The sequence below is a fragment of the Stylophora pistillata genome, chromosome 8 (assembly GCF_964205215.1).
Source record: "Stylophora pistillata chromosome 8, jaStyPist1.2, whole genome shotgun sequence".
NCBI lineage: Eukaryota > Metazoa > Cnidaria > Anthozoa > Scleractinia > Pocilloporidae > Stylophora > Stylophora pistillata.
The window spans coordinates 5,181,694-5,206,216 of NC_142526.1; the positions used below are offsets into that span (position 1 = coordinate 5,181,694).

The 24,523-nt window shown below is 39.8% G+C and overlaps 4 protein-coding genes and 2 non-coding genes across 6 annotated transcripts; 2 read left to right on the forward strand and 4 right to left on the reverse strand.

Annotated features, from left to right (window-relative positions):
* Window positions 1-1,179: 1,179 nt before the first annotated feature.
* Window positions 1,180-5,296, reverse strand: LOC111327151 (protein DDI1 homolog 2). Its single transcript, XM_022931262.2, has 3 exons — window positions 4,931-5,296; window positions 3,175-4,010; window positions 1,180-1,922 (listed from the first exon to the last, which is right to left on the reverse strand). The coding sequence occupies exons 1-3, from the start codon at window positions 5,181-5,183 to the stop codon at window positions 1,686-1,688; spliced, it is 1,326 nt and encodes a 441-aa protein (XP_022786997.2). The 5' UTR covers window positions 5,184-5,296; the 3' UTR covers window positions 1,180-1,685.
* Window positions 5,297-5,349: 53 nt separating this feature from the next.
* Window positions 5,350-9,124, forward strand: LOC111327152 (BBSome complex member BBS1). The gene is made up of 2 exons (XM_022931263.2): window positions 5,350-5,497; window positions 6,358-9,124. Exons 1-2 carry the CDS (start codon window positions 5,463-5,465, stop codon window positions 8,105-8,107), a joined length of 1,785 nt encoding a protein of 594 aa, XP_022786998.2. The 5' UTR covers window positions 5,350-5,462; the 3' UTR covers window positions 8,108-9,124.
* Window positions 9,125-14,552: 5,428 nt separating this feature from the next.
* On the reverse strand, window positions 14,553-15,756 carry LOC148724579 (uncharacterized). Its single transcript, XM_088730472.1, has one exon. The coding sequence runs from the start codon at window positions 15,697-15,699 to the stop codon at window positions 14,680-14,682; it is 1,020 nt and encodes a 339-aa protein (XP_088586598.1). The 5' UTR covers window positions 15,700-15,756; the 3' UTR covers window positions 14,553-14,679.
* A 1,573-nt stretch (window positions 15,757-17,329) lies between these two features.
* Window positions 17,330-17,401, reverse strand: Trnag-ucc (transfer RNA glycine (anticodon UCC)). The gene has a single exon. It is a non-coding gene; the product is annotated as a tRNA-Gly (tRNA).
* A 534-nt stretch (window positions 17,402-17,935) lies between these two features.
* On the forward strand, window positions 17,936-24,485 carry LOC111327112 (L-amino-acid oxidase-like). Its single transcript, XM_022931221.2, has 7 exons — window positions 17,936-18,046; window positions 19,319-19,420; window positions 19,577-19,756; window positions 21,097-21,139; window positions 21,621-22,382; window positions 22,760-22,957; window positions 24,173-24,485. The coding sequence occupies exons 1-7, from the start codon at window positions 17,989-17,991 to the stop codon at window positions 24,420-24,422; spliced, it is 1,593 nt and encodes a 530-aa protein (XP_022786956.2). The 5' UTR covers window positions 17,936-17,988; the 3' UTR covers window positions 24,423-24,485.
* On the reverse strand, window positions 18,479-18,550 carry Trnag-ucc (transfer RNA glycine (anticodon UCC)). The gene has a single exon. It is a non-coding gene; the product is annotated as a tRNA-Gly (tRNA).
* Window positions 24,486-24,523: the final 38 nt, after the last annotated feature.

The following is a 24,523-nucleotide window of genomic DNA, read 5'->3' on the forward strand; positions in this document are numbered from 1 at the left end:
GTATTGGTAGAACTTTACAAGGCTACACTGCTTCAAAAAGCTATCCCCTCATTTTCCTCTCTAATGAGCCCATCTCTGAGAATTCCCTCTCTTCAATCAGTAGTTCCCTTTCTCTAATGCTGTTTGGATGTATTTGTACAATTATTTTTGTGATGAATAAAATGAATTAAATTAAACTGATAAACCTCCAACAGAAGCAACACTGCATCACGTGATGGTTCACTAGTCCAGCAACAATTTCCCCCCTCTACTTTATCAGTTTTCCCAAACAGTTGGGTGATCCCCGTCATATAAAAAAAAACTGCTGTGTGGAGAGAGGCACTCAAGTTAGAAAAAGGTGTCTTGCCCAAGAACACAGCACAATCACCATGGCCTCAGCTCAAACCACACCAGGTTGGGAATTTGGGCACACATACATGTACCTCTAACTTATGAAGTATGATTACTGCAAGTTACAGACTGGGTCTTTTCTGCTTGGATTTACAACCAGCGTGCTTTGTGCTTAGACCATAATTCCATGAAAAAAACAAGGTTTGGTAACTGATGGCACATACCAAAAAGTTAAGGCCAATAAGAAATTTATTTTATCTCTGGGTTCAAATATTGGGGGAAGATTTCTGATTAAACAAACTTACAAATTAAGTGGGTCCTATGGTGAGATATGGCCTGCTATACTAACAAATCATACTGCACATGCAAACTGGGAGATATATTGGAGGAGTGCAATACCCTTCATGGATAATTTTTTTTAAATTGCAAACCTCAAAAAAGAGACTTGGATACATGTGGATGTCTTTTCTGGGTTTAAATAACAGAGAGCCAAACTACATTCTTTTGAAATCTTAACGAACAGCATTTTGTTTTTGTGAAAATATTTCTATTCTCTGACAACTGTCACTCATGTCTTGATGTTCAGGGGTACACTTGATGTGATCTTCACTTTGTGTGTTTCCAAAAGGATTTAAAGACAATTCAGAGGAAGAATTCAAAAGTCTATCAGATGGCACTTGTGGCTTTTTATCACTCACTCCTTCAGTTATTTCATCATATAAGTTGAACGCTGTCTCGACAACATCCATTCTAAAGACACTTGATAGTTGACCAACATGTCCATTCTTGGAAATTTTTTTCCTAAATGTATGCAATCCTTTCCAGAGCTTTGCTATTGCTGTTACTGACTCAAAAAAAAATTGTTTTATTTTAAAAATTTATTCAAAATTATCAAAGCCAAGATTAAATAAATACCACAAAATACACCTTTCAACTTGGTTTTCTGGGAAGACTTGACCAACAGAAATATGGCTAAATTTTGGTAATTATCAAATCAATATTCATTCATGATCCTCCTTGTAGTTTTTTTAAAAAAACTGACCTTGCAGGTAAAACAAGAACAAGAACATCAATATTTTTAAAAAACATTTACATTTTTTGTTTTTTGTCTCTTTAAAAATAAAAACACCAAATTCTAATTCTACAAGAGGAGAAGTACACTGTGACACTTGCACACTACAGGTTTGTCAAACAGATTTTGAGGAAACAGAATGCGATACAAACTAGGCCACACTAGATGTGGAAGGTCCCTCTGCAGGCAAGAGCTCTAAAAGCCACAAACATTTGGAATAATGAATGCATTTCCGAGTAGATATTGGTCTTCTCTTATTGATCAACACTATCACTAGGGACTATTATGAAGATTTGGAAGAGTTTCCTTGTGCGGCCTCCTTAGCTGATTGTTCCATTGCTTCTGCAAGTTCCTTGTCTTCCATTTCAACCAACTGTTTGTCCTCAACGTTTTTCATTTGTTCCCCTTCGTCACTGAATGCCAGGCGATCAGTCATTGGCAACTCAGACTCAGCTAGGAAGGGTGTTTCTGTACCAGTGGTACCAATCCGCAGGACATTTTTCTTCAGGTCAATACAGCACTGTAGAGGAAGCACAGCTAAGGTGAAACCACATAATATTTACCTTCTTTGCCAAAATACTCAACACTGTTTCAAGATATTAGCCAATTACCATAATTTCCAGCCATTTACCCGCAAGTAATCTGTTGATTTTTCCTTAAACATGCGTCACTGTGGGTATTAGGGAAGTGCAGGTTATGTGACAATTTTGAATTCTACTGGTAATTGAATTGAAAAAAATTCTGACCTTCCTGCATTTCCACCTCTCAAATGAATTTTATTGTATTAAGAGTGCCACAAAGCGGCACGAAAACATGATGCCAACTAGAGTATACCCTAACATCTGTAAGCCTATTAGCCATATTGTCCTCTATACATTTCCAAAGGTGCTGACAAACAGAAATTATTTCATAAACAAGGGCTTGTTAAGTTGGTGATCATTTCCTTTATTCTCGTAACCTTTGTTTGATTCAGAGGTTATACTGTGAGGGGAAGTTAAATGCTCGTCACTCCATGGGAAAGTACGTTCCAGAAGCTATACTTAAGAAAAGTATCCATCTGTGTCTGACTGTATCTTTTTTTTATTTTATGATTTTCGTTTAATGCTTTCACTCCAAAACTCTCCTAAGTAACTCTCCTTTCTGTCTGCCATACAATTCTGATATACGTTTAGAGAATTTAGTGTTGGATCAGCTAATAATCCCCTTATTGATATTCTTCCTTATTCTCATCATTACTCTGCTTCACATTGTATTGATATTGTAAGGAGAAATTCTGTCCTGGTCATTCATGGGAGTATTTATGGCCCCTGGCACCTTACTTTTGCTCTTGGGCGACTCAGGAATCTTAGTTTTTCATAGAAAGCATACACTGGGCACCCTGGATTTCACAGTTTCAGAACATTGGGCTCCCTGCAATTATTCTTAGAGCACAGCCTTGCATACATGTACCTTTCAACTCTCCTTACTCTGTCATCAGCTTGCTTTTAACCCTTTAACTCCCAGAGGTGACTAACAGGTAACTTCTCCCTATAATATCCATGCATTATCCAGCAAACAGGTAAAGAGAATACTTAAACTTATCAGGTAAAAGTTGTTGTATTGATCTGATGCCAAATTCTTGAAACTAATTCATGAGGAAATCTGTGGCAGCTTGAAAGGAGAATTGATCATGAGATCTTGGGAGTTAAAGGAGAGAGAAAGAACAACTATATTTTGTACCAACAAATATTCATGGATAACTTTTGCTCTACAATACAATCACAAATTCTCACCTGGTGTCTCTTAAGCATATCTAGCCCAAGAACTAAGTCCATAGGTTGATCTTCCATGACAGAGAAGGAAGATGGTAAAAAGTCATTTCCTATCTGGATCTGAACAACATGAACTCGCCCAACAATCTTCTGTGTTCCCACACCTTTAGCGATCCCTGCCCACCGGTGATCTAGCAACCGCATAATGCTACACCTCTCTGCACATGCCGAGCTCATGAAGGTCATCTGAGCTCCTGAATCAACAAAAGCTTTAACAGGGTGTCCATCTAGTTTACAGTTGATATAAAGCATAACAACTTTACCAAACGATTCTGGTGAATATTCCATGGCTATTTCCATGTTTTGATTGACATTGGACATACGGATTTCCTCTGCAATTCTCTTTTGAGCATCAATGTCAAAGGGATCTGCATTCATAGTGCGAATTCTCTGCATATCTTTATCAGCTCTTTCTTGTCTTTGTCTCTGAAGCACAGCAGCAAATGCCTGCAAATTACCGCTCAACAATGCATCTGCAAGTTCTGGATTTCTCTCTTTAAGGAGTGATAGCTGATGGGGATCAGCCAAGAACATGTCTCTAATGTACTCAGGACTGTCCGTATCCACACTAGGTTGCTGTGGAGGTCCTGAGGCTGCTTGAGTGCGAGCAGATTGTGGATGAGATGAACTGTTAGGTATTTGTATACTTCCCCAATCTATTCCACCAGTAGGGGCACTTCTTGTGTTCACCCTTGGCTGTGCAAGCTGTCTTGGGGCTGATTGATTACCACCGGCAGATCGTGAACTGTTTGGTACTTGTATACTTCCCCAGTTCACTGAACCAGTTGGAGCAGCTCCTAACCAAGAATTTAAAGAAAAGATATCTAGCTCATAACTACCATGTAACTGCTAGAGAAAATACACAACAGAGTCCAATTGACTTTTTCACACAGGCCACAAGTAACAATTAAACACTTTTTTTGTTTCAAATTCTAGAAGGAAAAATTTGGTCAGCCAAAACTGAATTTCTACTAGTCTGTGGCTAGTTGGCTACTGTTAGTGTTGAGCCTTGTCTTGATACGTAAACAAATTCTCCATGTAATCACCAAAGGACATGTAAAGGGAAAAGTGTGGGTCCCTTCAATTGGTTTAATTCATTTCAAGATGAATTATGTGGAGATTTATCTAGAATTATTTCTATCTACTTAATTATTGAATTTTTGCTGCAAGTCACTAACTGAGCCACAAACATAATAAACTGAAAACATTTTTATACTCTTTAAAAATTAAAGACGTTTTTTCAGGGGAAATATTATCTCAACCCTTTCACTCCCAAGATCACATTTGCAATTCTCCTTACTGTCTGACATACAATTCTTAATATTTTTCTTTTTTCTTGTCATTCCTCTGCTTAACATTATATCGATATTGTAAGAAGAAATTCAGTCTTGATCACTCATGGGAGTTAAAGGATTCTTATCGAACTGATGATGTAATCGTTTAAACAACTGTGCATGTGTAGATCGTATGAGCCAGCCACAAACAATACTCCAGTTTTCGTGATTACATCATCATGTCGCAAGTTTACGCCTGGCTTTTCAAGCCGGTAATCTCTTGAACTATTGGATGATTTCAGCTCTGGCAGACTTGTCTTACTGGTGAGATAGTCTTCCCTACTCTAAAGAAGACTTTGTCACACAATTAAAGTCACACGTGATGTTTAACTTAAATGCTTTCACAAATAATTCTTAACCATCAAATTGAAGATAAAACTTACCACGCGACTGAACTGAAGGTTGCGGGGAGTGCACAACGCGCTGTATTAATAGGACATCGCCCTCGTGAATCCCATACGCATTTAAAGTCTTCTTCTCTTCAACAAGAGCACGGCCGTTGTGATAAATCACAACTTGGGACGACGACAAACCACTCTCGAATTCTAGAAGGGCTTTGAGATTCTCAATCTCTAGATCTCCACTGACGTCCAGATTAAAAATCTGATCGCCCTCTAAAGTAGCCGTAACTTTCATCTTGATATTGAAGAGTGAAAAAAGTGTCGCCAGTAATAAGTTACACCTCAATTAAATACTAAATGCTCCGTAATTCTGACAAAGCGCTAAATTATGTGACCGGAAACAAATCTCTTTTCCAGGCTCCGCAAAGAGGAAAAAAAAAAGTTGATTTGCAAGGGGTTGTGGGATGGGAGTGTGTTGAGCGCTAAGTTTCTTGGGATCTGCAGGGGTTGTTGATCTCTGTCGTATTTGTGTATACTTTTTCGTCGTATTTCGAACTTTTGCCTTCATAGAAAAATGAGTTCTCTAGTGGAATCTTCCTTAGATAATGGGTAAGTATGTTTTAGGAACAATTCTTGGGTAAATTTCGTGAAGTTGAGCAAAAATTTGAGGTCGTTTTCTGAGTTGATTTTTAGGATTCGGGTTCTGTGTGTGATTAACAGTAATTAATCAATCGATTTTTCGTCTCAAAATCGTTACGAAGAAAGCTTCAGTCCTGTCGGATTTTTAAACCCTGTTTGTTTGTTTTCACTCTTTTTACATACCGGGTTAGAATTGTCTGAGAAAATTGTAGTGTTCTACTGTTTCATCGTATCTTGGCTTTCCTTAGCAACTGTTTAGTACGTAGACTGGCTTGTGGTTTTCGTGTTTGAAATCCATTTTTTTTTCTTGTTACCCGTCTTTGCATGTTTCTCATGAATATCTTTCATATTCGTATCAAAAGAATGCTGTGCTACTGAAATACAGTTTGAAACGGTCGCGACAACAGGAAAGTGTTGATTGAAACTCCCGCAAGGGGGAGAGGGTAGGAACTTGGGTCAGTTTTTGCTAGGTATGTGCCACTGGCCTATCAGAACCCCCTATCCCCATCATAGTCTATTCCTTGCCCAATTGCAGAAGCCATCTTGGTCACCTTGGTCATCTTGGCTGTGGTAACATTTTAATTGTAAATCTTCCAATTTTTAGATCCTTGCTCACCACAAAATTTCTTACCCCCAAAATCCCAAAAATGTGTGACTCCATTCTGGTAATTCTATTGAAATTGGAACCCCGTTATAGTCAATCCAGTCAGGAAAATGCAACCCCATCCAGCAGCACATCTCCATTAGTCTATTACTTGGAAGTACCCCCCCTTACCTAGGGGTTGAAACTTCAGCTGTTCACATTTATTAATTTTTTTCAAACCTCTTAGGGACAATGAAGAATCTCCAGAAAAAAGTTTATGGCTCAATGCTCACCAGGATCCAGTTGCACACCTCTACACCTTTTCCACATCAATTTCCCTAGCAGACCTGAATGCCGACTCTGACCACAAACTCCTTGTGGCTGACCTAGGCACAGGAACATTTGACATGAAACTGAAGGTTTTTAAGGGAACTAGTCTGTTTATGGAGAGTGCTATCATTGATCTGCCAACAGCTCTGGTAACATTTTACATGGACACAAACGATCCACGCACTCCTGCTGTTGCGGTTGCTTCAGGGCCTTTTATCTATGTCTATAAGAACTTGAGGCCTTATTTTAAGTTCACCCTACCAGCTCTGGAAGTCAATGCTGTGGAGCAAGATCTCTGGAACCAGGCTAAAGAAGACAAGATCGACATTCATGTGCTCAGGGAGATGTTGGAGAGTTTAAAGAATGAAGGAAGCGAAGGTTTGCTTACTGTGCGGTCACTGAAACTACTCTCCCTTGAGCCAGAAGAGGTTGAAGCTTTTGCAAGTGTTCACAAGCATGCACCGCTGAAGAGGCAAACAGTGATTACTTGCATGGGAACAATGAAAAAGAGTGTGGCAGATGACGATGCTGTGAGCTGTTTGGTGATTGGAACGGAGAGTAAGGATGTCTTTGTTCTTGATCCTGAAGCTTTCACTGTCCTTGCAAGAATGAACCTCCCCAGTGTACCAGTATTCATCTCAGTCAATGGTTTATTTGACGTAGAATTCCGCATTGTAGTTGCATGCCGAGATGGTAAAGTGTACACCTTAAAGAGGGGTAGTAAGATGGCCAAGGCATGCATTGAACTTGGAGCCCAAGCAGTCGGTTTGGAGCGCACTGGAAAGAGTATTATTGTGGGGTGTATGGACAACACACTGGTTTGTTACTCCACCAAAGGGAAAAAGCTGTGGACAGTGTACCTCCCTTCTAGTATCACTACCATGAATCTCATGGATCACAAAGCAAGGGGCTTTAAGGCTGTCATGGTAGCCCTGAAAAATGGTGAAGTTAGGATCTACAAGGAGAAGTATGTCGTCAATACAATAAAAATGCCAGATGCAGTCACAGCTATGAAGTTTGGTCGGTTTGGCCGTGAGGACAGCGCCTTAATTCTCATCACCAAAAGTGGAGGCCTGTATGTGAAAATCTTGAAGAGAACTGCCAACTTTGAAGGCAAGGATTTGACTCCTGGACCACCTCAGGCACAATCCATCAAGCTCAATGTTCCTAAGAAGACAAAGCTTTTTGTGGATCAGACATTGCGTGAGCGTGACAGTGCTGGGAGCATGCATAGAATGTTCCAACATGATCTTTACCTCCTGCGCCTCATGGCTGCAAGGGCATATGTTAGCGCACTTCAGAAAAGTTTGAACCCAATTTCCTCCTCTACTACAGAACCTCTGAAGCTTTCAGCTCAAGTTCAGGGAATTGGGCCTGCATTCAAGCTGACTGTGAATCTTCAGAACATTTCATCAAGTGTGCCATCCACCAACCTACTCATCACTTTCCAGTTTGACGACTCCCTGTACGCTCTTTCTAAGCCTTGCATTACGGTTCCTCTGCTTGTGCCAGGACTAATGTACACTTATGAAACTCTTGTGGAATGTATCAGTGATAAAGGGATTTCAGATTCCATCAAAGTGTTTGTTTTGCATCAAGGAAATAGCATTCCTGTCATCACTGCTGTCATTAACATGCCTGTAAGTGAGGCTCTGGTTATTGTGTAGCCACAAAAACTACAGTCAAGTTCAGTGACATTATTATTTATTTAGAAATCAAAAAAGTTGGTTTGTAAAGTTATTTGTAAATTCATGTAAGACCATAATTGATGTACTGTTCTATGCATGCTCTCTTTAAAGGACACTTACTGTTTGGCCATAAATTCAGGTAAAATCAAGACTGTGGTCCAGCAGCACTCAGTGGCCCCTGGCACCATACTTTTGCTCTCAGGAGACTCCGGAATATTAGTTTTTTCGTACAAAGCATGTACTGGGCCCCCTGTATTTCACAGTTTCTGGGCTCCATTCAATTTTCCTTTAGAGCACAGCCTTGAAAGTGACAAAATTTAAAAAAAAAATTGTAGTTTGACATTGGCGTGAAACTCCTTTTGTGTACACTTAGCACACTAACACCAGTATGCATATTCTTCATACTGGTATCTATACAATTCATAAGGTGTATAAGGACAAGGAGAATTTTTCTAACAAGCAAGGGCTTCCTTTGTTGGTAATTATTTCCTTTATTCTCCTGATTTAGGGGCAAAAATGTGCAAATAAATTAGATGCTAGTCACAATTAGGGGTCAAAGTGTCAATTATCATTATTTATAGATCCACATCAGAAGTCACAACAATGTGAGACCAATTATATTTCACTACAGTGGCACCGTTTACTTATTCCAAAGGCCTTATATACTCAATGTGTAGTTCTGTCTCCACTGTGCAAGTGCTGTTTCAGTAAGCCTCTATGATTAGTGTAAAGCTAGGACATGCAACACAACCTAAGAAGTACTTGGAGCTTATTAATTACATAGTGACGACATAAATTCTTATTTGAAGTAAGGGAAGTACTGCTTAGAGAATAACTGGCAGCTATTGATAGTCAAGTTACTAAGGACCCCTATGGTAGAGTACTTGTGTATCTAACCTACATGTGTTGTAATTGCTGATTAGATTTGTCATCTGTCTGTAGATGAAATATGATCAGAGAGGGAAATAAAACAATTCTGAATGATAAAGAAGGAAATCATGACTTGAATTTGCATATTGTCTCAACCTTTTAACAACCGGAAGTGATTTTGAAACGTTACTTCTCCCTACAATTTCTGGCATTATCAAAAACTGGATCATTGGATAATGCAATTCAAGACTTTTTATTGGCTTAGCCATTATGGCATATGAGCCAATATACCATAATCTACAAATACGGTAACCGTACGCGTCAGCTTAAAATTAAAAAGGAGCTAAAAAATTAATAAAATTTAATAATTTAATTTAACGTTTTTAATAAAACAGTTATTCCACTCGCGCTTGTTGGATATGAGATGATTATAGCCAACTCGGCGCTACCCGCCTTCTTGGCTATCTATCATCGTATCCAACGCGCGCTCGTGGAATAATTGTTAATTATCCAGTGAAAGGGTAGTGAGAATACAAGAACTTATCAGTCACCTTTGTTCTCAGCTTTTCTCTCCGTCCCTCATAATCAACATTAGTCTTAAGAGCAAACTTGGATGCGCCACGCTAAATTTGTTCCAGCTTAGTGATAATTCTGGATAAATGAGGTGGCCACACAACAGGGAAAAACTCCAAATACATGCGATATGACAACTGTAAGATGTAAACTTCTCAGCGTAGAAATATTAATTCTTAAGTCCTTTAGAGAATCTCTTGGTAAAGACGTAGGATCTTGTTGGCCTTACATGATGTTAATGTTACTCTATTTGCATCGTCTTGACAAGCGTTCGAATAGTTCAGACGCGGATAACTTGGGGCGCGTTACCCCCCCCCCCCCCCCACCCCGCCAAAAAATAAAAACTAGGTTTCCTTCTTTCCCCAAAATCACGGTACCGTCTTCTGTTAAAATATCTGGGCGATGGTACTAAAGAAAAGTTTTTGCCTGAATACATGGAGTTTATCAACTGGACCGTGGGCTAAAATGATCTGGCTGGTTTTTCCTTCTTTTCGCTCCATAAATGTTAGAGCTAAAATTACTTTTGAATCGCGACGCCGTACTTTCTCTTCGACTCAGTGAAGAAGTTCTAATTTAACCACAATGGCTAAGATCATAATGAGAAATTTTCCTGCGAAAAACAAATATAATATATTCATTAGAAAGTGATTTAGAGCTCTTTCTGTAAACAATAACATGTCAGGGGAGTTAAATCAACTGTAAACTTGGGGGCATGATAATCTTGAAACGGCTAGATTTAATTTGCCTGAATTCACTCTTCCACGAGTCCTTATCTAAAGGGGAGATTATCCTGGATTTTTGGGTAAATCTATCGAGGAATCTTTTAAACCGTTATCAGAAACTATTTTAGGGGATTCCTCATATAAATATTAGTATAATAATACATGTAGCAATTGTCGCTGCCACGCCCACCATTTCAAACTTAACTAGTCAATCCATTGGCCAACACGTGTAAAATTGGTTCGACTATGAAGAGGAAAAGTTTTTTGAGCACTTTTAATTTCGTCGGGGCGTCTCGAAAAACTGTTCCCAGCCACCTTCAAATTGTTCAGACTACAGTGACAACAAACCACAAAATACTTATATAAGTTTATTTCATATAAATTAGATGGGTATTTTTTACTCTCGATCGAAAGGTATTTTTGTCAAAAGGTATTTTTGTCAAAAGGTATTTTTGTTGAAAAAATAAGTTACTCAAAGAGTCCCATCTTAGCCAATCCAGCCAAAATATTTTGCACGAATTGCATGCCTATATTTCATATTTACCAGCCTTGTGATGAAATCGCGAATATCTAACCCCGCAAAATATCGTCTCACCATTATCTCGTAATCGATAACCCGCGGGATTAAGTACCAATAAGGTAGAAGTCAAGAAACGATATTTGCAGGTAAACTGCAATTAAACCAGTCGCAGAAAAGAGACCTGATAAGATTCACATTTGGACGGGATTCGAAATCGCACCTTGCAGATGCCAGTTGGGCGTTCACCTATTGAGGTAGTAAGCCACATGGACGGAGGGAGACAAAAAATGTAGGCTCTTCCTTTTAGCGGGGCTCCCACGCGTACATCGCGCGCGTGGGGCAGAGCCCCCTACCCATGGAATATGGTCAACCTCTTTTCGTTTGGTTGTCACGTGACTGACCGAGCGTACGTACGTACGTGCCCTCTATCATGTATGCTATCACGAAAGTACCATATGATCAAATTTGAAAATATGGCGTCCGCGCGGCCGACCCTCAAAATTTTCAGGTCGGATTATTCGTTCATCTGCCATCGAGTTAGACCTTGTGGGACTCAGAATGTAAAGTTAAGTAACAATGCTATAGAATGCTCTGCTTGAAAAAGAATGAATATCAAGGTCTTAAAGGTGACAGATTAAGCTCTCGAGTCAACGACACTACGATTCTCAAAGCGATGCGAATAATTTATGGACGTAAAGTGAAAACCGAACTTTCGGACTTCAAGCACAGGCGGCCCAGACTCTGTCACAGGCTCTTTCACAGTGGACTATTATAGAGTTTGTATAGTGGTTTACAGTGGACTTACTTTTGAGCTCCGTAAATATAAAGTTGTGTGAAATAATCAAAGAAATAAAGTCTTATCTTCATACAGAGTAGTCTGTGCTGTTCTTGTCGCGATTTGAGGCCGTTTTGCTGTGTTTCAGCTTACGTCTTATAACGTATAGTAACAGTCGACGCAAAACCCACCAAATCGCTCAAATTCGCCATTTAGAGCCACGGAAACGACAATACACAGCAAGTGAGGTAGGTTTACATTTCTTTTGAGCTTTAACTCAGACATTTCATGATATAAGTTTACGAGAATAAGACTCTTCAATATGCTCCGATACATTCCTTTATATTTCGAATAAACAACCAGACTCGTCGCTTATCTCGGCCCCTGTGCCCAGAGGATCTCATTAACACAACTCAGAGATGAATTTCAAAAACAGGAAACTAGCTCTTCAACAGAAACAGAAGACGAACCAACGAATCTTGCTTTTTGTTACACAATACCAACCATCAGTGCCAAACCTAAAGCAAATTCGGATCAATTTTACTATAGGTAATGTCGGCCGACATGGCGACCGACATGTCGACCGACATATCGACCGACATATCGGTCGACAGTCGGTCGACAGTCGGTCGACAGTTGGTCGATAGTCGGTCGACAGGACGGTCGATAGTCGGAAGATAGTCGGTCGGCATGTCGATCGATATGTCGACCGACTGTCGACCGACAGATGGAGTGTCGCTTCTTGGGGGAATATCGGTCAAGTGTCGGTGGAATATCGGTCAAGTGTCAGTGGTCTATCGGCCGAGTGTCGGTAGTCTATCGGTCAAGTGTCTGAACTTTATCGGTAAATATAGTTTGAACGTCGCTCGTGTGGTTATGTAGTGTTGCAGTGTCGGTATTGAAAAATTTGATTTGAAGAAATATTTGATTTGAAGGCATAAACTCTCAGGTATATGATTAAGTGTCAGTGAAGTATCGGTGAAGCATCGGCCAAGTGTCGACCGAGTGTCGGCCAAGTGTCGGTCAAATATCGACCGACTGTCTACCGATATCTCGACCGACTATCGGTCGACATGTCGACCGACATGTTGACCGACTATTTTCCGACTATCGACCGACTGTCGACCGACTATCGACCGAATGTCGACCGACTATCGACCGACTGTCGACCGACTATCGACCTACTGTCGACCGACTGTCGACCGACATGTCGGTCGACATGTCGGTCGCCATGTCGGCCAACACTACCTATAGTAAAATTGATCCGCAAATTCTCATGAGAAACTGGCATTTAATGGAAACACAACCACTTCTGAGCGAAATATACAAAAGTCCGCCCCTCGTATCTTACAAAAGAGGGCGGTCGTTCAAAGACATACTCGTGAGGGCCAAACTTTTAATAGGCTATTCTAAACACGCGCTGGGGAGTCGTGTAGGCCTGTCAACCCCATTTCACATCGAATGTAATCTTATGCGCATGGCAACTACCTAAAAATAGTGGGATTGTGGGAAAAAAATTACAAATTTAATTTATTTATAATGTGTGCACTAAGATCGGCACATGTGAAGATCGACGTATGAATCGAAGTCGATCTTTTCCCGTTCTATTCGACAAGCTCAGTCGAATAGAACGGCAGAGTCGACCCTAATACAAAAGCGTCGATCCTAATTGATTCAAACGTCGAAATTTACATGTGCCGGGTATGGGGTGCCATTACCGCCAAAATTATATTTTTAAAATTATTGAGCCTTTTTTTCATTAACCACTTACTTTTACGAATTAACCATAATTGCCACAATATTATTTAGCCCAATTCAAAAATTATTCAGCCTTATTTTCATTAACCACCTACTTTTACGAATTACTTGACACAATATTATTCAGCCTTTTTTTCATAGGGCCTGTTTTAAATTATATCCCAACATAACTTGCAGGATTATAAATATATCCCAGAGTTCTTTTCATGTCCTTTTCGTTGCAATATGGCCGACAGTAGAGGGATCGCGGATGTTGCACGTTTGCTCTCCCAAGCTGCTACCAATTTCATAAGTCTAGCACCACAATCATCACAAGAGCTTCGAGAAACTAATAATACTTCTGATCAAGCTCAAGCTGAGTTGAAACGAGCGTTTTCTCCGTACCAAAAAGTTCACAACGCGTCATCACCAGTTGTAAGCAACACAACTTCACGTGGAACATCAAGTCAAGCAAAAAATTTCACCGTCACATGGGCTGCAAAAGAGAGGAAGAAAAAAACCAAAGAACTAACAATCAACATGAGGTAGATCAGAAGTAGTGTTAGTTGCTCGAAGCTCTTGTGATGCTAGACTTATTAAATTGGTAGCAGCTTGGGAGAGCAAACGTGCAACATCCGCGATCCCTGTACTGTCGGCCATATTGCAACGAAAAGGATGTGAAAAGAACTCTGGGATATATTTATAATACCGCAAGTTATGTTGGGATATAGTTGAAAACAAGCCCCATGAAAAAAAGGCTGAATAATTTTCAAAATGGGCTGAAAAACATTGTGTCAAGCATGGTTAATTCGTAAAAGTAGGTGGTTAATGAAAATAAGGCTGAATAATTTTTGAAATGGGCTAAATAATATTGTGACAAGTATGGTTAATTCGTATAAGTAAGTGGTTAATGAAAAAGAGGCTGAATAATTTTTAAAATATAATTTTGGCGGTAATGGCACCCCATAGTGTCGAACCTAATTATTAGGTTCGGCACATATAAAGTTCAACGTTTAAACCGGGCCTAAGCGATCCGGCCTTAAGTGATTTATGAATCTCATGTCTAACGCTGGGTGATTTCTAACGCAGGACTCAGCGTGTACGGAGCCATGGATGTTACAAATGTTGGCGCTTAAAATTGCGTGAAGTCGACTGCTTGTCAGGGTTCTCAAATAACCAATGAATGACCAGTAGTCGACTCGCGTGCTTTTCGTGGAACATTAACACTTCAGGAAATGATTAATATTAATTCTCTACGCACAGATGAGAAAAAAAAAATCTCTGGTTCTCTGAGCACAATACGTTGATTGGATTTCATGTGAAAACTTTTTCATCATGAATTGGTAATCGTTTGCTAGTTAATAGTTTTACCCCGTCTTGTAAAAAATCTTAAGAAGCGATGACCAACGTTTTTAACTGCTCCACAGAATTCCGAGAAAGCCTTCCACATCCTCTTTAATAGCCCATCTTCTTGTTCTTCATTCAGAGGAATTTCTCTTGGGATAGTCTCATGAGCATCAAGGTTGTTAGCTGATTGATTTTCATCCTCGAGTATCAGGTTTTGATTTCCGTCATCAACTGCAGAGGAGCGGGCAGCTGCTGCCGTGCTTGTGGTGGCTGTCGGGCTGTCTGAATATTTCAAACGGCTCTCACTAATTTGGAAGAAAGCTAACCCTGACGAAATACTCATGACATTGAAGCATTTTATCCACAGATCTGAGAGCCAGTTCTCACATTCGGGAAGTTTAAGTTTTTTATAATTTCCCGTCGGAACGATTGGAATGCCTTGGCGCACTTCGAATTCAACCCCAATGCAAGCTAGGAAATCAAGGATTGCTTTTCCCCAGAGGTACTTCTCTCCCAAATAGTAAGCTAGGTCATCCTCTCCATCTGGATCCTCGGTCTTCAAGTTGGCAAAAGTTAAAGCCACTACACTACTCTTCCAAAGTTTACTCCCAAAAACGTTTGTCAGGGTGCGGATTGCGTTTTTATCTGCGTCATAAAACCGTGCTTCGGCCATACTGATGCAGTAAATCATAACATCGAACCGGCCTTCACTTAACTTGCTCTTCATGTCCTGAAGATACAATTCTTCATTGCATGTTCCATCTTGTAGACCAGGCGAATCCCACACAACTACTTCAACGCCATTGATTTTAGTGCGGTACGAGGTGACGGTGTCGGTACAAGCAGTCTTGGCGCGACCTTCCTTCGCAACTCGCTTTCCAACAAGCGCGTTTACAAGGCGAGATTTACCCACTCCGGTCTTACCAGTAATAAGGATAGACAAGCGATCTTGGCGTTTTTCTGAAACCCATTTTAAAAAAGCAGTCTTCAATGATTCTTGATCTCTGTTGGATAATTTTTTGGCCATTCTTCACAACCTCACGCAACACAATTGGATCACTGAGTCAAACGAAGTGAAAGCGGAAGCGGTTGGGGGGCTGCCACTGTGACGTAACGCATAATTTTAGTGATCTCAATAACATTAACATAACTTAGTATAATTTCAGAGCTGAGCAAAGAGTTTCCAGCAATCTAATTGGTCGAGCGGTTCCTTATAGGACGCTATATAAACCGCTCCGCGCGGTTTATATAAAATGTTAAACTAAAATGTTAATAAATGTTACTAAAATGTTATGACTTTTTAGAGATTTCTCTTTTGTTCAGCTCTGAAATTATACTAAAACAATTATTCGCCTCAGGTTCGGTAAATATAGTCGAATAATCCCCTCGACTTCGTCTTGGGGATTATTCGACGATATTCACCTCGCCTTCGGCGAATAATTGTTAAATAACATAACATCAACTTTATTTCAACACGATAAGTTTTTTAAAGCTTCGCCCTTATGGGGTCATGCATTTATGGTTTGCATATTTGTAATTCGTTATCTTCTGCGAAATTTGGAATTTTCAAAGATTTGAGTGGTTTGATTGCTTTATCTTAGATATTTAAGATTAAGAAAATATGAAAGAGTTCTTTTAAGTAGTTTGAGCGAGGATAAGTTGTTCAAGAGCTTCATATTTCGGATGAAAACGTACCACCATAGCTAATCAAGTTCTATTAACTATGATGCCACTTATTCGTTAGCTAAAAATGTTCGTTTGTGTTTTCGAGACACCCCGTATGGCAATGTTTTCCCGGAGCTCTCAGGCGTTGGACAGGTAGCATATAACGCTAAAAACTTGGTTCATACTTAGCATGAATAATCGAGTTATGGGTGCACGCGGGAAGTTTGGAGAGCAAAAAATCAACACAATCAACATGATACTTTTTAATGATTACCCTGCGAGCAGACGTCTCTTCGATCTTCCTAGAAATGTCGGAATGTCGGAATGCCTCATCCTCTTACGACATTAAACTTGTGTTTGAAAAGTTTAGGGTTTCCCTTTTTCCTTTTTTTTTTTAAACGGATTTTTCAAAATCAAAATTCCAATTTTTTTTTGCATATTTTGCGCGACAGCAGTATCATTATATTTTCCTGAAACTTTGCAGGAGAAAATAATAGCACGTGGCGGGTTAAAATTGATCCACCTACGCCTGCCTCGTTCAGCATCGAAACGGCACAATATGATATTTTGGAATTCAAACGAAGAAAATACGAGAACGCTTGTGTTCTGGAAACCTTTGTTTACACTTAAACGCTATATATCGCAAAAAATTTAAAGTTACTAAGCCAATCGTTTGGCTGATGTTGAGGGTGGACGTCGAGAAATATTGAACAATTACTTTCTGTCTGATGACAATGCTTGTAGCTTAGGAAGAATGAAAGACGCAGAACTTTACTAGTTTTGTGCTTTTAGTTTCTCTTTTCTTTTCAGTCACTGGTGGCTTCTTGCCTAAAGAATCATCGCCCAAACATTAAACAATTATCGCCTAAAATATCATCGCAAAGATTCAGACGATACAGGCGTACTTTTGGCGTAGTGGAAATGATCTAGTAACAAGAAAATTTAAAAAAAGTGAAGAATGAAAAAGACAATCGGTAGCAAAAAAATTATCTTGCGTTGGCCGGGAATCGAACCCGGGTCAACTGCTTGGAAGGCAGCTATGCTCACCACTATACCACCAACGCAACGCTGATGAATAGGGTTAAAATTTAGTTAAAAGAACCAAAATTAAGTTGCAGCTGCTACTACAATTTTTTTCCGCCGATGAAAAGATGTTAAAAGACAATGTAGTTAAAAAAAAGAAAAGAAAAAAAAAAAAAAAACAGCAACAAGCCACGTTATTGATAAAAGTAAATGCGTTCAGGCAAATAGTTTGTCTAGTCGAAACACAGGATTGGACTCTTGAATAAAGCAATCAGATCTTGGAGCTGACCTTTGGTTCTCACGTATTTGACTAAAACAAGTTAACAAAACTTCCAGGCACGTAGATATATGATGCTTCTTTTTTTTTTTTTTTCGTTTAAACAACTGTTTAAGCAATCTCCAAGTCACAGTGCTCCGTTTATTTTACGGTTCCCGATCGTCAAAAATATGTCATGTAACTATCATGGAATGTCTAGGGAACAAACATACACTGATTCTTGGCCAAATGCAGGTGTCAAAGTAAATCTCTCTGAATGCTCAGCTGGTACATGCGTGTTAATACGTTGGGAAAGAGCTAGGCATTGTACTGTGGCAGAAGCAGTCAGCCACTTTACTGAGTTGTCCAAAAATGGGAGGAATGTGCCTTATTTTAGTTTTGGGCTTGATCGGCACTGCATTCTCGCAAGGTACTTGAAATTAAGCTAATTATGTTTCATGAATTTGATAGTGATATTTTCCGTTAGAGGAGTAGATTCTGAATTCTTAAGCTAGGAAGATATCCCAGCTCGCCAGCTTATGGAAACATTCGTCAACGAGATGACCTCTATCTGAGCTGATACAGATGATTTTCTCAGCTTCTCCGTTTTTCGTTAATGTTAATTGACATTGCTAGAAAAAATAGGAGAAAAACCTGGATAAACTTGATGATTTGTCAACTTCGAGAGATACAGGTTAAGCCTTTGGAACAGATTTGTTCTCTAAAATTTGCCGAAAAAGGGGTAGAATGTCGAGATAACTGTCCAGTCCTGTTAAAACTTTTGGCCAGCAATGGACGTCGACAATTGCAACGTACGTGCGAGAGACAAGGAAGCGTAACGACTAAACGACTAAAAAGTGTGTGCGTTGGCCGGGAATCGAACCCGGGTCAACTGCTTGGAAGGAAGCTATGTTAACCCCTATACCACCAACGCTTAGTTAAAGAAAACTTTTTAAAAAATGAAGTGGTTTTTTTAAAATATCAGATCAAATTTTATTACATTGAAAGTTTTTTCGATCTTACGTTTATCTACGATGTAAAACTTTGGCAAGAAAGAAATGACAAAATTCACGGGAAAAAATGCTTTGGAAATTAGTAAGTTTTACGACATTTAGACCTTCTGTCTTACTGACCTCTTCAATTTCTCTCCTATTGCTTCTTTGGCTTTTTCCAAAATATGGGACAGATGATAAACTGAAACTGAGCCATTAAGTGGTAGAGAGAAAAAAACTATGCGATGACTTAAGACATTATCTGGTGTGAGAAGGGGGAAAACTCCTTTTGTTGACCCGGTTCTCAAAATCTTGGTAGATATTTAATTTAGTATCTTAAGTAGAAAGCTTTTCGAATGAACGTCATCATATCGACAAAAACATGGCCATCACAGCGAAAAAAAAAAGATTAATGCCTTATGAAGCTAAGTAGAGCTAAAAGCAAAGAAAAACGTATCCGGCCTTAAATATAGAAGAGTTTCAGCGGCCAATACAGCTGTCTGGTTTAAGTTAGTTTCATGTCTAATTCTTTCAGGTGATACATTATTTTCAAAGAACCAAACATAAAAAGCGGTAAGAAAATGTTTCCCGCCAAGAGAATTTTCTCTTGCTCCCGTACAAAGTATTTTCAACTCTGCATTTCGAACTTTTCTAAACGCAATCACTAGTTTTTGATTATTCGTCATGTTCATTAACTTCGTGCTCTTTAGAATGCAAAGACTTGAGCGGTGAGAGTTTCTGTGTACACTACAAGAAGCTTTGCGCAACAAATGTGAATGTCAAACAAGCCTGCAAGAAGACCTGCGGACTCTGTAAGTGTTACTTTCAAAATAGTTTAAACCAATTTTTTTAACTGGAGAGGATGAAAGGGATCATCGGACGCCCTTCCATAAATGTGGTTACATGTGCAAAGGTAAGCCAGCCTGTGCGTATTACAGCACGATTTCCTGATAGATTTTCCTCCCTAGGTGCGACCCCAATGGACTGTGATGTCGCTATAGTCGGTGGAGGTCTGGCAGGACTGTACATGGCGGAATCACTGCTGAGACACAAGAAGGAAACAAAAGTGTGTGTTTTTGAGAGAGACGTTCGTCTTGGCGGAAGAATCTTCGATTATGTATTTCCTCAAGTGTCGGATGAAGTAGTGGGTAAGTGTAGTTGTAAAGCGCGCTGATGCACCCGACCCGGGAGAACTGGGGTCGAACACATCAACTCGAGGCTTGTTGGAGATATCCGAGGGTCAGGACTTAATGGATACTCCAAAATCAGGTTTCCGAGTAAAGACTGGAACTGAATAAATTATTTTTCGGTAGATAAGGTCCTGACCTTTTACGATCTTAGTCCTAATCTTAAATTCCGCCTTTTGATTCATAGTACGTCACGGAGACCGAACCTGAACGAGAATAGTTCGCAGGTAAATCGGAAATAATAGGTTCCAGTCCTTAATCGAAAACGATTATATCCGAGTGCGACACGGACTCATTTTCAAAATGAGATCAAGTGCAAAACCAGTTTTCTTATGAAAATGAGTATTAATAATGATAATTTAAGAAAAAACTTCCTTTTGCTAAAGCTTCGCACATGGCCTCGTTTTAGGACAGAAGCTCTTAAGCATTTCGCTTGAAGGTTTGGCATGTTTTGGCTTTTCTTTTCTTCTGATAAGTTTCTCCCAGATATGCGATCACTTCAGCGTCTAATTCTTGTAAATAACCAAATTTTCCGCTAAAGCTTGTGTTCTCGTCCAAAAATATCACCCGGTGAGAAGTGCGCTGAATTCTGTGAATATGCTGTTACTTGGCAAGACCAGTACAACGTAGATAAGTTTTAAGACGGAGCACTATATTCTTATCTACGTTGTATTGGTCTTGCCTCTATATTTATATTCGTTATTTTGGGCCGATTCGATCACTGCTGATCCAACGTACAAGAGTAGGATTATCGTCCACGGTTGCCTGCTGAACATTTCGCTGTTACTTGAACTATTAACTATGGTTCAGTCTATTCGACTTTGTTAGAATTAAAGCGGATTCGTCCTTCAATCGACTGGCTAGTTCAGGTCAGCATGGAGGCAAATATTATTCAGAAGACTAACCTTGTTCAACATCTGGAATTATGAGCACATTCGATTGCAATTTTTCACCCGATAAATCAGACCCTGAACGCTTCTCTTTCTTCTATCAAAAAATAGGTAGAAGACGCCAGGGGAAAAGAAATCTTATATCGCAACTGAGAGCATTTATTTATTTATTTATTTATTTATAGAGCAAGTTATAGAAGGATCGATGGTATTCATTATGTCCCAAACATAGGACAAAAAAAAAAAATCAAAAAAATCAAAAAAAAATCAGTCATCCTAGGGGAATCGATCATTGTATTTGCGTCTTGTTGCTACAGCACGTTATCAGTTATAACTTAAAGCTGCACGTGTGCCGTTTTGAGAAATGTTTACATTACATAAATGCAACAAACTTTTTGGCGTTATCTTCAGGTCTGGGAGCATGGAGAGTCGACATGGCTCATTACAACATGAGGTAGGCGGAAATAAGATTCATGGGTATCTTCTCTTGCACAACTTCCCGGCGGCGCAATTGAAACGATTTAAAGTTCAACTGAGCACAAAAATAGTAAAAAATAATAAGATACGCGGTAGCATTAATGAGTTCAATGCGCTGGACCCCGATCGAGAGGTCTGGGTTCGAGTCCTGGCTGGGTCAATTTGTTGTACATGTATGTCCAACGTCGTTCCCAGGGCCTTTTCCCTTAGTTGGGCGGGGGTGGGGCGGGAAAGGAGGAGGGATCATTGCAATGGACTAGCATCCCACTCAGAGAGGAGTAATGATACTGCTAGTCACCTCATTCTAAAGAACCTGGGATAAGCTCTAGTCAGCGGGCCCCGGGCTCGAGTTAAAACTTAAACTTTTTAATTTTTTTCTTGCTTAGGTTCAACCTATATTATAAGTGCAATTAAAACGATTTAATGTTAACGGTGCGCAAAATTGTTTTGTTTCACAGGAATATCCTTAAGAGACTAAACATTCCACACAAAGACTGGAACTTTTACTCAAATTCACGAACAGAAACTAGAGGTTACTTCTCAAGAGACGAGCATGAAATCAAAAGAAAATCATTCCCGGCTTTGACTCAAGGAAAATTCAAAGACATGACTTGTTCGCAGATGCTGGACTATCTTCTCAAAAAGGAACACGTCGATAAAATCTACAATTTCGCAACGTTTGAAACATTTCAGCAGCACTATCTGACACCCGAGGGATCAAGGTTTTATTTCGACGTTTTTGGATATGATGGAGACCTTAAAGGCAGTCCAGAGGGTGTGGTGGAATTCTACGAACAACTAGCTGCGCTTACAGGAAGAGAGATTCGTCCTTTAAGAGGAATGTCGGCATTCATCGCCGCTTTGGCCAAATCGGCAAGAAGCCTGGGCGCAAAAATCTTCACGGGTAATGACCACAGGATTCTTTCGATACACAAACAAACAAATCAGTTCGTCCTTAAAACTTCAAAATACGAAGTAAGAGTCGGAAAATTAGTTGTGGCTGCGCCTCCGGGTGCATTTGGAAGTGTCAGCGGCAGCGTAGCGGAAAGGATTCGGCGCGCACCAGAATTTCAGTCCATACTGCCCCGCCCAGCATTCAAGGGGGCTGCAGTGTACCCCAGGGCGTGGTGGGAAGAAATCACGAATGTGGAGGACAAGTTGTATCCTATGGAGAGATTTTTGTCCAACAGTGACTGTCTTGGATGGACGCTACCACATGGGTAAGGTCTGTCGACAAGGCAAACCTGTAAATTCTCGTCAAATCAAAGCACCGTAAAAAGAAAAGGAACGAGAAAAAAATTATAAAATGAAACTTTCCAATTTTAAAAACTAAGAATCGTAGAAATAACGTGAAATACTCTGTCATTGGAGCAGTTTTCAATAAACCGTAAATGTCTTGCCTTCTATCGCTCAAGAATAATTTCTTTAGTTTCTAATGCAACATAGCATAGTTAATTCTTTCTGTCTTGTCCAAAGGTCTGGGGTTCGATTTCTCATGGGTCCCACCCTTGTGACAAGACGATATATTGTCCGTTTTAATTTCAATACCGAGTTTAAAAATTCTCATTTTTCCAATAATTTTCTCGTTTATTATTAGCGGGCGCGGTCGAAATGGTGAGGCAGTTCTTCACGTAGCATACAAAGACGGCGTCTGTGGCGAGAAGTGGGGCGAGATCCTCAAATTACCAAAAGACGTCATGGACCAAGAAATTCATCGTGCCTTGGAATACAAGTTTAACAGAAAAATCCCGAAGCCTCTGAGTACCGTGTATCAGTACTGGAACGAAGGTGCATGGTAAGAGAATTTCTCCTCGAGGCCAACCGGTGTTGTAATTTTTGTAAACGGCGCACTTTTACCCTTTAATTCCCAGAAGTGATTAGCATTTAACTTCTCCCTATAATATTCATACATTATCCAGCAAACAGGTAATGAGAATACTCAAACTTATCAGGTAGAAGATCTCGATCTAACACCAAATTCTTGTAATTTAAAAGAAATTGTAAAACAGCTAGAGAGGAGAGTTAACAATCAGATCGTGGATGTTAAAGGTAAAAGGATCATGCATTTTAAAGGTGTGAGGAAAGTGAAATAGGATTTTCTCTGCCCTTTGAACTGTAAACAATTACAATAAGAAGATCAACAAAACCACCACCCTTTCTAGCGAGGAACGGGGTGGTCCTAGGTGTTTTCTTTGCTGGAAGCCTTAAATTTTTCTTCCTCTTGCGATTTCTGTAGTCTACCTATCATTTACTTGAGTGTCATAAAACCAGACAAAAGTTATTTCAATGACCAATCAGGGCAAAGGAAGATAATGAAAAGAGCTGATGAGAACTAAATGTAGTAATAACTGAACTGCCCGAGGCAGGAAAACATGATTAACCAGGTTTAAAACTTGCATTTGATTGGTTAAATGTGTGACACAAGTTCTTTTTGGACCAATCACAGCATGAAGTCAATCAAAACTAATGCAGTTGCTGATGATTCTTGACACTCCTATGAAAATTTCTCCATTTTGGTGGAATCTTACACTGAATTAAAAAAAAACAAAGCTCTACTTCAACTTCAGCTCTGTCAGTCTCCCAGACCATCCCCAACAAGCTTCAATCTTAAAAATAATACTTTAGTCACCCTGATCAGTGGCGGATCCAAGGGGAGGATCCGGGGGCTCCGGACCCCCCCTATCAGACCTGACGCTTACAAGTTTGAGACAGAATCGTATATCACTTTTTTACTGGCTGATTTTTTTAACGAATCCAAGCCAACGGTAAGCGGCCAAGGAATTATAACGTGCAACGGCGACCGGTGAGAGGGGATGTGGGGGGCGTGGGGGAGAAGTAATTTGCCTCAAGAGTCCAACAGTCCTTTCTGGACCAAAGTTTGGACCCCTCCAATCAAAAATTCCTGGATCCACCTCTGCTGATAAACCAATCAGCTGAACCCTAAGAGAACAGCTGGTATAAACTGGTGATCAGCACTACATTAAGTATGCTTTATTATCTTTCTTTCAAGGTACTTGCAGAAACCTGGAAGCCGTGTTTCCATGAAGCAAGTCACCCAATGGGCCAAGAGACCCTTTGCAGGAGAAGACATCTATGTTATTGGTAGTGCATATCATCCCTACCGGGGTTACTCTGAGGGTGCTATTATGTCAGCCAACAATGCCCTGAAAGATGGTTGGAAAATACCCATACCCAGTCCTCCACAACAAATGCAAGGACCAAAAAGTTTCACGGATATAAATTGGAAGAATATTAGATAAAATAAGTGTTTATCAGAGGAGCGACTGCCTGGACTTATGATGCAATAAAACACAGTTCTTAAGGGGATGATATGTTTGTGTTCATTTTGTAGAATTTTTAA

Excerpts from the sequence above, each read along its gene's own strand:
- LOC111327151 (XM_022931262.2), bottom strand. The coding sequence starts at position 5,183 with ATGAAAGTTACGGCTACTTTAGAGGGCGATCAGATTTTTAATCTGGAC. Across the intron at positions 4,011-4,930 it reads ACCTTCAGTTCAGTCGCGTG|GAGCTGCTCCAACTGGTTCA; the intron begins GTAAGTTTTATC and ends ATTCTTGGTTAG. Across the intron at positions 1,923-3,174 it reads ATATGCTTAAGAGACACCAG|TGCTGTATTGACCTGAAGAA; the intron begins GTGAGAATTTGT and ends CTTCCTCTACAG.
- LOC111327152 (XM_022931263.2), top strand. The coding sequence starts at position 5,463 with ATGAGTTCTCTAGTGGAATCTTCCTTAGATAATGG. Across the intron at positions 5,498-6,357 it reads GAATCTTCCTTAGATAATGG|GGACAATGAAGAATCTCCAG; the intron begins GTAAGTATGTTT and ends CAAACCTCTTAG.
- LOC148724579 (XM_088730472.1), bottom strand. The coding sequence starts at position 15,699 with ATGGCCAAAAAATTATCCAACAGAGATCAAGAATCATTGAAGACTGCT.
- LOC111327112 (XM_022931221.2), top strand. The coding sequence starts at position 17,989 with ATGGGAGGAATGTGCCTTATTTTAGTTTTGGGCTTGATCGGCACTGCA. Across the intron at positions 22,383-22,759 it reads GGATGGACGCTACCACATGG|CGGGCGCGGTCGAAATGGTG; the intron begins GTAAGGTCTGTC and ends GTTTATTATTAG. Across the intron at positions 22,958-24,172 it reads TACTGGAACGAAGGTGCATG|GTACTTGCAGAAACCTGGAA; the intron begins GTAAGAGAATTT and ends CTTTCTTTCAAG.